This window comes from Branchiostoma lanceolatum, chromosome 2, assembly GCF_035083965.1.
Source record: "Branchiostoma lanceolatum isolate klBraLanc5 chromosome 2, klBraLanc5.hap2, whole genome shotgun sequence".
Taxonomy (NCBI): Eukaryota; Metazoa; Chordata; class Leptocardii; order Amphioxiformes; family Branchiostomatidae; genus Branchiostoma; species Branchiostoma lanceolatum.
This window is the reverse complement of record NC_089723.1, coordinates 12992961-13005407: the sequence shown is the minus strand read 5'-3', so window position 1 is coordinate 13005407 and position 12447 is coordinate 12992961. Positions and strand designations below refer to the sequence as shown.

Sequence of the window (12447 nt, the reverse complement as noted above, 5' to 3'; positions counted from 1 at the left end):
CTACAAGCGCAGACTTACAGCACGGATGTTTCATAACTGGTCTATCGATGTTGTCGGAATAAAGCCGACAGGTTTGAGATAAGATCTCAGTCTTCCTTACGAGGCTATTCATGATTTGCCAAGTGACGCCAATACTAGTGATGAATACGTTGCGTCATCTGACAACAGTGGATTCGTCATCCAGTCTGCACTTCTTTCAATGGACGCAAGGGAATTCGTTGATAAGGAAGGCTGGCAAGCTGTCAGAGAACTAAAGCCGCGGCCAAGAAAGAGAGTGGTCCTGTTGAGGTCGCTGTCAGCAACTTCGCAATTCGCTCATCAAATATCCTACGTCGACAGGTGCGGTTCCAGAGCTTTCACAAAAAGAACGTCGGTCCATTCCCGCTCCCTGCGAGGGTACGGTGTAACACTCAGTACTTCTCTGGGATCACAAGAATATGAGCGCGTCCGTTCCGAAGGACAGAAGTCTAAACATCTCTATGGGTGATTTCTTCCCTGACTTTGACATGGATGTCCTGATCGAGGCCTACCGAGCCTTACTGCGCACCAACGACACCGACTCATCGGCAGTCTATCGCAACTTCGTCCGCACGACGATTGAAGAAGATCCGCCAGGTTCAGTGGATGGCGCGGTGGTGGTTATCGGAACTCTCTACAGCCTCATCATGCTGGTGTGCGGCATCGGGAACCTCCTGTTCCTCTTCGTGCTGCTTTACTACAAGCAGACCCGCAGCACCACCAACCTCCTCATCGGTAACCTGACTCTGTCTGACTTTCTCGTAGCCATGATATGTCTTCCGTTCAACATGGACTACCATGTCATCCATAGCGAACAGTGGCTCTTTGGACCAGCAATGTGTGCCGTGGTCAACTTCTTGACCTTTGTGTCCCTTTATGTGTCCACTCACGCCCTGCTGGCCATTGCTATTGACCGGTGAGTACAACAAATACGTTGTTTTTTTTTACAAATTTATTCTTAGTAAAACTGTTTTCAATGAAAGACTCATTGGTATGTATTTATGCCAAAATTGAGTGAAGATTTTGATTTTTGTATGGGGGTGTCCCTGTGGTGAAGTGGTCTGCGCTTCTGTAACTAGCCATATCTGGTTCAAATTACTTGGACCAGAAGGACCGGGCTTCAAGTCCCGGGTAGGACACCTCTGGACAAGAGGCACATGGAGTCATACCAAAGACTTTAAAAAAATGGTACATACTTTTGAAACAGTATGCAAGTTAAACACACTCCACTGCCAATGGACTAGCCCCCTGCTGCAGTGATTGCACCTCAGTGTGGCTCAGGGCTATGAAACGGAGATGGGCACCGCCCTATACACCTTATGGTGTGGGAGGAATTTAATTGACCAACGCAGGGCTTACCAAAACTTGGTTAACTCAACTCAGCGTAGACACATGCATTGCTTCATCAAGATACAATGTCCATAACTCAACAATTATTAATAATTACACTGCATTGGCTTCAAGGCCAGCATCATCAACGTTGCCTTCATTAAGCGTGCCATTAAGGGAATTATATGATATGATGAATGGTATTGGTAATAGCATGTACATATGCATATCGAACTACCAGAGCTCCACCCGTGTGACTTCCACTAGTCTACTTAACCTAGCTTTGGTTAGGGACGTCCCTGGGCCGTAAAATGGAGGTCCCATGGTCGAGGAGAGCCACACGTTACAGAACCCACAATTGACAAAGTAGGGGTCCATCCCTGTGTGAGTGGATCAAATAATGAAAACCGAACATGCCACTTGTACTCTTCAGTACAAACCTGGTGTGTTATGCCATGAGGTAGTTTACCGGGTATGCAATCATGACAAAGACAAGCAACCGTTCCAAATTTCTGGTGAAGTATGATAGTTGCCATAACATCCAGAAACGTAATGGTCTATATGTCATTGCTTGTTGAAATTAACGACCGAGAGATGCATGATTTATTCCCAGGATGGTTATAGATAACTTTCTGTGTTAAAGAAATGGGTATGAAGCCTCCATGTCCACTTGAGCGACCAAAAGTGGATTTGTGGGACCCTTGATACATAAATGGAGTATTAGGCACGATGCAAAAGTTTGGTCTAAATGACAACAAAACACACAAAACGTCTATAAAATTCCCTGCGGGATGTCAAATGTTTGATCGCCCATAAGTCTGAGCCTGGGAAAGGGAGTGGGTTTTCATACCTAGTACCTCTGCGGTAATTTGACAGGTGATATGGAAGGGTGATCGACAGCATATATGGCTTAGAGCAGTAGATTTGGACGTCAAACGCGAGTATTGCAGATTATTTCTAGATGATACACCAACACCAAGGAACATTGTTCCTGATTTATTGGACATTTTCGATTTCCTTTGTTGATAATCGCCAATGCACTAAATTCTGCCCACAATAGGTTTCTGGTAGCAAAGACCGGTTTGCAATCATGTTGTCCTTGCGCTGCAGATTGAACAGCCTGATCAAAGAGGCCATTACCGTTACCACTACGCACTTGCTAACTCCTGCAGTCAATATCAGCTTTAGAGTGAGCTAATTACTCACATGAAATAACATTTCAAATTACATTTGGAGGGATGAAAATATTTACTTGCCGTGGATACCTCCTTGAAAAATATTACTTTGAGAACTAGAACTAGAGGTCTTGCATTTTAATATGTTTTACCGGACAACTTAAGACATAGCTACAAGTGATATTATGCACCATCTGACAAATACGTAGTTGCGAACAAAATTGATCCGACGGTAGCAACGGTACTCTATTGTAGTAGAAATGACTCAGGAAATTACTGTCAATTTTGACACTGTGCCGAAACCTCATAACATTCCACAGATCTGTTTGACGTTTTGCGTATAGATAATCGACAGTGCTCTAAATTCTGCATTTCTTACAATAAGTTCGTGTAAACCAGGCTAGACAATTTTCGATCATACGAACATGGCTCAGTGAGCGCCATTACCGATGGGCAGCCACAAACACGCAAACCCCGACAGCCAAGATCGTTTTAAGGCTAATAATTTTAAGATGGCATCTTTTGGTATTATGTCATCATTTTTCAAAATTACACTTCGGATTTTGTATGCAGTTGCTTTCATGATAACTGAAATTAGAGGATGATTTTGCCATTGCGTCAAAAGCTACGTAAAAATAAAAACCAGGGCATTTCCAGGACGAAAGGAACATACAAAAACTGTTATATATATATATATGATTGAATTTTTCCTCATTGATTATGCAGTCGTCTTATTTTGCATAAGTTGCATTTTATCATAATTATCTCTCACCAAGCTACCCACAAAGAATGGAAATTATATATAGTCTTCCTGTCAGCAGTCGCTATAGACTTCGTGCGGAGGTATACATTTTACAGCTGAAAAGATTGAAAACCAACTTCTAGAATGGGGAATTCCTCCCAAAGGCAACTGGGATTCGTTGTGATTGCACCTGGCGATCAGGGCATGCCCGGCCGCCCTTACAACATGTCATCGTTAGTAATTATTTCAGAGACGTGCGATTCTACCTAACTTATTTAATGATGATATCAAACCAAATATGAATCAAATCAAATATTAAATCAAATGAGCATCAAGTCAAATATTAAATTGAAATTGAAAATGAATTAGATATGATCTAATGATCTAAGCATGAAATTTGATCTTATGCATCTTTATACTACCATATATAAGCCGTTAGGGAAGACTTCAAATATGCAATTTACACTGTAAGAAGCTGTGTGAAATGAACACCAATGCTACTATTTTTAGAGAACTAACGAACTTAATCAACATTCCCATGAATAAATCAGAATTAGATTATGCAATTCGGCTGGATACCTTGGACATCATCGAGAACGGCTTTTGAAACACATTCTACGTTTGCTATGGCCGTATATATGTTCTTCGTCTCCTTCGTTTAGTCGTTTGAGTGTAATATAACCAGGTGCTTTCGCGCCGCGTGCCTGCGAAGCTGGCGTGTTACGCCGAAAGGCGGTTATACCGGCTGTATAGATCCAGAGCCAGGACGTTGTTTGAGCGGCCGGATGAAATAAGCCATCACTGCAGTGGATCACCGCACACTTTCCAACCCTTACAGCCAAGATCGATTTAAGACAGAGCAGGCTAATTTCTCACATGGAACGACTTTTTGGATCACATCTTTAGGTATTCCCCGGGGTAACACTTTGGCCGCGGTTTGCAGTTGCTTCATTAGAACCATAATTAGAGGATTTGCCTTTTAAGATACGCTTTGACTTGGAAGCCTCATATATAGTTAGTAGAACTAGACAACGTCTGATGGAGGTTATGAACGCATTTGAGCCAACTGCAGGTGCACTCTACTGGACGAGACTGCAAATTGCTGTCTTCCTGTCAGTATTTGCTTATCATAGACATCGCCATGCCTGCTATCTTATTTTCACTGCTGAGGAAATTGAAGAGTTACTTTTTCAATCGGGAATGCTGTGTAGGGCGCTAGGGACTTAATGTCCTTCCCTTCAGGCAAGCTGCACTTGTTGGTGTGATTACAATGTACCGTCACTGGGAGTCGAACCGCCCTTTCAACATCGAAGTTGCCATAAAATTCGAATCAGATGTAACATAACCTACTTTATGTTATATACCTACTCTATGTCATAACTATCCGTATCACATGAGGTTCTAGAGTTGCATCACATGGGCTTCCATAGAATATTTCGAATGCATTTCGAAAGCGCCGGTTGCGCCGCCGTCGAAAATTCGAATACCGGATTCGGAGGTTGGAATCAATGTTGTTACGGTTTTTTGTTCGAGGACACAAAACTCCCTCAACTACTAGTGCATTCCTCATTGAAATGTATGTTTTTTCGGGTGGGTATGACATAAATAAAATACAGCACGGTGTATTCCGCATCACCCTCGGTCCCAGCCCTCCCGCAGTTCGGATTCACATCATCCAGAACTGCTTGTGAACAACATTCCACCTTTCGTAGGGCCATGACTATTTGCTTTCCCTCCTTTAATTGTTTATTTTCCTCGCTGATGTCGAAAATTGACATTGCACAAAAGTCTGTCTCCCTACGATGGGTTTCTTGCAGACAAGTTTGTGTCCATATCAACCTCACTCAGGTTACAATATGATCAAAGAACTGCCGCTAATACCCATGTAGCACCACACACTTGCCAACCCGTACAGTCAAGATCGTTTTAAAGCAGAATTTGCTAATTGAAAACCCTCTCGGTGACTTGGAATTGACTCTATCGCCTTTTAGATTGCATCTTTTTGATTAATGTAAAACATTTCAAGGTTACATTTTGGCTGTGATTCCCCTTAATGAGGATCATAATTAAAGGGTTCGGATGGTAAGTTGAAGCCTCATACATAGTTATGAGAACAGTAAGCAGTTATTATTCACTCTACTGGAAGAGGAAAAAAATTACTGTCTTCCTGTCAGAAGTCACTTCAAGACAGTTTGCGGAAACCTGCCATCTAGTTGTCACTTCTTGAGGAAATTGAAGATCAGCCTCTTGAATCAGGAATTCTGTGTTGGGTACAGATTCAATCTACAGGTAAACAACACTCAGAATAGTCAGAAAACTTTATTGCACAATAGTTGTTCACGTTAATTCTTTTACATTAACATAATACAAAATAGTAGTATAGAATAAAACTTAACATCCTAATTACTAATACAATACAATATGGGCTAGCATACGTCTTTGATATAGCGTTATAATCGAGTGGGGTTAATCATTAGCTTCGGTATTTTTTCTAATGATAAAGCAGTCGTTTAAATATGTACCTATTTTTGCATTGTGTGGATTGTTGCATTTAAATATACACTCAGCACCAAAAAGTTTGGAAACTTAACTTTGGTGGATCATATCTCTGTTAACTCTTGATCAATTTCAATGATTTATATATCATTACAAAGCTTGTGTGATTTTCTTTTCCATGATACCAAACTGAATATGGTTGTAAATTAATGCAACGAGCACCAAACCTGCTTATGCGAGCAGGTCACATAAAAAAGTGCCCAGATTACCCTACTAATGTCAAACGCTCAGTTCAGTATTTTTTTCTTCTGCTGGTAGCACGTGGCTTTTGTACGACGGCAATATGAATCTTAAATCAACAAAACACATTGATGTGAAAGCCAAGGATAGTCTTCATCCAAAAAAAATGCGTAAAGGAGCCTCGGTTATGATGAAGGTGGCTTAATACTGAGTACACAAGCCATGCACTGTCACCACAGCCCGGCACATCCTCCTCATGCTTGTCACCAGGTTTGTTACGCGGCCCCTGGCTATTCTTCCACAATGAGTCGTCGCAGGTCGACCAGTGTTGTTCTGTTGATCATTCTTGCATGCACAGCTCGCCCAAGCTGATCATTGATCACAGAGTCTGAGACTGTGTTTAATTGTGTTGAGATCTGGAATGCAGAAGGGTCATTCTATCCTCTGTATTCCTGCATCCTGGAGGTGGTCTGAAATGACTCATTCTGTATGGACGTGCACCATCATCTTGAAGATCTTGCATATTGCAGATCTTGGAAATGCGAGTGGATTGAAAAAGGTGTCTCTATGTCTTGACACATCGATTTTGCTTAGGATGATTAGCCTGGTTTTTCCTCTGGCAGTTAACGTTGTACTGCCCCACACCATGACACTGACTCCAACAAACAAACAAACAAACAGTCAGTCTATCTGTGCAACAGTCAGCGTAGGTTCTCCTTCCACACTTTCCTTTACCCATCCAACAGTCTAAATAAATCTACTCTTATCTGTAGCTTTGAACATAACATTCATCCAAACACTGTTCCATTCACGATGTGGACAACACCACCACAAATGGGTTTGGCGCTGCGCTGAGTGTTTGACACTAGCATGGAAATTTGGGCCCTTTGTTTCTACAACCCACTCGCGTAAACAGGCCTAGTGCTCGCTCCATGAGATTGCAATAATAATGAGTTGAGTATCATAGGAAAGTAAATTACACAGGCTTTTCAACGATATGTAATGCATTGAAATTGATCAAGAAACAACGGAAATATGATCAACCAAAGTAAAGTTTCCAAACTTTTTGTGCGTAGTTTATATTCCAAACAGTCGGTAACATCGAGACTCTTAAAACATGCTGTTGTGATTTCACAACACCCTCACTGGATGTTAACCTCCCTTACAACATTAAGATACTAAACGTATTTCAGAGAGAGGTTTTATTTCTTCTTCCTCTTCTATCGGCCTGTAACAGCCGGGACCAGACAAGCCCATATTTCACTCCACATTGTCCTAACAAGCCTAATTTTTCGAAGTGTTCATATTCAATTCCAGTGCTTCTAACTAAAGTGTCAGTCAAAGTCAAACTTCTGTAATGCACTCGACCTCTTGGTTTCCATAGGAGGACGTCCAGGTTTTATCTCACCTGTGGTGTAGAGAATTTAAGCATTAGATATTGCCTTGTGCATTCTTATGTTAAAGTAAGACTTTCACAATGCAATTTACAGTTCAGAAGCCGTGTATAATTAGCACAAATAGGCATAGTGGTGCGGATCGGTCCGGCCAGACCGGTTCCGGACTTGTAAAACGTTTAGGTTCAAGTCCAAAAAAACCTAAACGTCTGGAAACAAGTCCGGACTTGAAAAAAAAATTCTCTCACTCATACACTCCTTTTTGTTTTAAACCATCTTAAACCTTCCTTAAATCGTGAAATTTGCACTAGAAAAATATTAAAACATTGCTGTTTTTGTGTTTATAACTGAACTTTTGTGTTAATTACTGACTGTATATAATTCCGTATATATAGTTTTCAAATTAGGTGTAAAATACCTGCCAATATGCAATTTTACATGTAACACGAAAAAATATTCCAAAATTATTGTTCAGGTCCGGACTTTCAAGTCCGGACCTGAACCTAAACCTCTGGACTCGAGTCCGAACCTAAACCTTAACTCGGGTTTAGATCCACACCACTAAATAGGCATATTCGTCTGAATCGAAATAATCAATTATAGTTGACATAAACATTTAAATTAGAGACATCTTCTTTACTCGATACATTGGATATCATTTCAAACGGATCGTAAACAATGTTTATGCTTGGTAGGGATATGGCGTCGTGACCCTAGATCACTCGTTCTTAATTTTCAGCATAAACAATACTTCCGTTTTCTTCTCAATCTCTCGTATGTATCCATTGGCCATCCTTATGATGCAGCTGCCGTGCGTGACTTTGCAGTAAAAAAAGCGAAATATCAGTCATTTGTGACTATTGTCAGCTGAAAAGTTCAACTTCGTTAGTAGAAATAATTCTGAACCAAATTCAAGCTGCAATTTCCAACACAAAAACGACCCAAAATTTCAACTAAGTTGCGACTTCAGTTGTTGTGAAGGAATGAGTAGTACACCGCTTCTGTGACGTCATTTTATGCAGATAGAACACACAGGTAGTAGTGACTAATGTCATTACTATCGAACATCAATCTTTCATGCCTAACGTTACTAGGGAAGGTGAAAGTTAACCACTGTTTTATCACATGTAATGGTTTTACCAGGAGTTGTCAGAATGTATTACCTTAACGCCACACCTAAGATAAATCTCTTAAGTCAAGATATGATCATCGATGATTAATGCTACCGTGGTTATCTAGAATTGAAAATCTGTTGATTGTGTCATAGGTCCAGCTCAAATTCTCAGCTCAGCTACCAGGTGGATGCATCTTGATCAACCTGAGATATAATCAAGGGCATGCTTTGCCTTAAAATCAATTTTTGCCGTTTGGTATGTTCGTTTATTGACCTGTGTAGCACTATGATGCATTTGACGTTGGGACCCGGTTTTTGGCAAGGAACGTTATCTAGGATTCATACCAGCAATTGACAGTCAGTCAACAAGGACACTTGGTTAAACATTCGGGAGGCAGAGGCTAGGGCAAGGGACAGGACTTCTTGGAGGATCCACCTGGAAAGCAGGGGGCCAGTTGCCTTTTATGGCAGGTAGGCAACATGAAATTATACGCAGTAATTACAATTTTGTACTAGTCGTAAAAAATGGCAAATGTCGTCACTCAACGTACATCCGTTCGAATCCAAATGTCTTTTTTCTTCTAAATCACCATTGTTCATTACATCTAACCTTCCAAGATCCTCCCGTGTCTTGAAATCAGTCCCATTGTCTCGAGTCGATAGTTCCGAGAATTGAAATATGAAGGAGACTTTAAAGAACCGTGGCGTAATATTTGAGTGGAACTTTTGTAGACCACCTTTGACATTTGGAAGTAACCTTTGCTCGTCTGTACTAATTATTCTTCTAGTTTTTGTCATCTTCCTGAGACTCGTGCCACTTATTCAATACCCCAATCGATATGGCACCAAGGCAAAGCCGACCGCCATTTGACTTCTTTGAACTGTCGCATCCATCTGATGCTCAAATGGGATCCTCTAAGATCAAGTGTATTTTAGTGTCAGATGTCATTTCATCTTTCATATTATCCAACTATCCTTTTAGCGATACAGTAGTAAGTGTACCTGAAATAAGAGTTTGAAGGCCATACGAGACAAACTTTGATTGGTAATTTTGAAAATAATCTTCGTAAGATTATACTTGATTACATCTTAATCGTACGTGAGTATTTCGGCTTGACAAACTGCCACATCATGACGTCATAGTACCTGTAGATGAGGATGTTATTAGGAAAGACTGATTTTCTGCTGACGCAAATGGGTTACGGGAAGTAGCCATTTAATGATGGTTGCACCAATCTAGCCTAGCTTAGATATCAAGTGGAGACCACCTTGAAAGGTGAATTGGTATTAACAACGCTGAAGAGAAATCTTCGGTTTAAAAATCGTCTGTGGTTCAGACGAAAATTCTTGGCTACACTATTCTGAACTTTTTTTTTTCATTCAATACCCCTTGCATACATGTCATACTTTAAACCCTGTCAAAGGGAAATCGTTTTATTAGTCCCACAAGACGAAGATATAGCAATAATACATATACAAGAAATGATGTAACGTAGATTTTTTTACGTATCGTTGTTCTTCTTGTTGAAAAAGAATCAGGTATTCACGCTTTGAAGATATTTTAATGTCTTTAGAATATCGTGTCTGGCGGGGGGGGGGCTCTTCTAAAGCGTTCCCGCAGCATAAAATTTTAATGGTATAGGGTTCAAAAAAACTGTTTTGTTTGATTTTCTATCACCTTAGCTTTATGCGTTAGCTTTATGTCTTTGCGTTATGCGTTTGAACGCTTTTCATACTTCTGGCCACCTTTCTGAAACCGAACCGAATTCTCAAATAAGACTCCATGGGACAAGATGAAAATCGGCGCCCCATGTCTGTATGGAACTGTTCATATGCAATCTAAAATTGCTTTGCCTTTGTCTGACATACCGTTAAGGTAAAATGTATGATATCATCGTACCTTTCTGCAGTGTGGGGCCGCTTTGAAATGTCATCATATAATGGCGGGTTTTGCTTGCGTGTGTCAGAAATGTCTTTGACGCAAATACAAAGAATTGATATTAAAGGGCGCAGGATATTCTGGGCTCCGGGTAGGGCTTTTATAGATTTAGTTTTCTAACTGGATTTTCTTTTGCATGAAAATAGCTGCTACATGGTACATCATCATGCAGACATCCTTAGGTTAAAATTATGTTGACCAAGGTTTTTCCTGTCCTCTTTGCATTGCTTTTATCACCGACGTGAAAATGGAGATACATATAGTTTTGGCTTGCCTGTCTGTTTGTGTTCCTGTATATTGTAGCCAGCATAACCGAAGAACCCCTGATGGATTACGATAATATTTGGTATGTGAGTAGGTCTTGGGAATACGAAGGTCGATGTTGATTTTGGAGGTATAGTTTTGGGGAAGCACCTGGTATGTGATCTTGGTACTGCAACAGAACTTCCGTTTTTTGTATCATTTGCCATGGACGTGCTTTGGTCGTGATTGTTTGTGGCAGATATATCAGCTTTCTCTGGAACTGCAGGGGCGGGTTTTGAGAGATATGTAAAGGAGAAAAAGTGAAAAAAGGAGCAACAGATTTTCATGATATTCAGAGTTTCTTATCATGTTGGATGGAAGCTAATTGTTTTTTGACTGCTCCTTTTCACACGGAGGGGCCGTGTGAAGAGTGTCTTTACTCGCCCATTGTGGATTTGGATTTAGACTGCTCTCCATTCTACATGGGGATGCTGCTGAAAAAGTCCATTGCATGGAGGGACTATTCTTGTCAAATTCGATTTGGATTGGGATGATCTAATTTTCAGCACGTTGGTCCATTATGTAGAGGGTTGCCTGTGGAAGAGTCCATTATTGCATGGAAGGATAAGTTGGAAACCCCATGACTCGACTTTGCAATAGATCACTTTTAGGCAGATTTTTTTTAGAAATATTTCAGTTGTGCCCAGGTGTGACTTTTGAACAGGCCATTTTTGGATGGGAAGGGATGTAATTGGTGTAATATGCTGTATTTGCTCGCAAATGTTGCTTTTCTAGTTTTATCATTGGTTTGTGATTGCTAAATAGTTCATATTCCTATGCCAGGCATGGGGTATCTAGAATTGAACATCCATAGATCCTGAGACAAGGCTTCAGTTGCTGTTTGTTTTATTACTACCGAAAATAAACCTCCGATAAACAGCCAGTACTATAGTGTGGCAACGTAGCCGTCTCATTACAAAAGGAGAATTAAAAGATGCCGTTTTGTTCTTTAATAGCCCCGGGTGCCTTTTATGGCTTTTATGGATCTTCCCACCGCGTTGCTAAAGTAATGTAAACAGTATAGCCTTATGGAGTCTTTCATCTTAGACCTCAAAAACTATAACCTTCCCGTTAACAAGACATCATGGGACAAGCCCGAGACCCTTGAAATCACCTTCCTGATACTTACTAGCACTTGATCCATGTTGTGTTGTTCCAAGGGAACTGAAGAAATTCAGAAGCATCGAAAAAATACCCATGTTCTTTTGTGGCCTTCACCAGAAGGTTAATGTTTTCGGTAGCGTTTGTATTTGTATATGTATATGTGTGTTTGCATGTATGCGTGTACGTATGTTTAGATGAGCAGCATAACTCGAGAATGCCTGAATGGATTGTCTTGATATTCAGTATGGAGGTAAGTCTTGAGGAGACCGATGAGACCTTACAATGATCAGATATTGGACCCTTAGCGGATCGTTACGGTACTGCAGTGGAATTTCCAGTTCTGATATCTCGTGTTTTGGACATACCACAGTCGTTATTTTAGCGTTGTAGAATGCTCTTGGGTCAAAGAGTAAGTCCTGTAGGTTTAGGCCCCCTAGCGGCATGTGCAATCTAACTTACAAAAATTGGGACCGATTGTGACTGGACCTAAGATCTGACGGCTCGGCTCCTGAGCACCCTCATAAATCAGACCCCCTACGCTCCACGATACATCGGTCACGAAGGGGCCCTGATTACCATCGTGCCCAGACATG

General features: G+C 40.9%; 1 protein-coding gene across 1 annotated transcript in view; it reads left to right on the top strand.

Annotated features, from left to right (window-relative positions):
• Nucleotides 1-241: 241 nt before the first annotated feature.
• The window catches only part of LOC136427521 (prokineticin receptor 2-like), a 28263-nt gene continuing 16057 nt past the window's right edge, over nt 242-12447 (top strand). Inside the window, exon 1 of the mRNA XM_066416482.1 lies at nt 242-934. Coding sequence (XP_066272579.1) covers nt 438-934 — 497 coding nt within the window. The 5' untranslated portion in view covers nt 242-437. The remainder of the gene's footprint in view (nt 935-12447) is intronic.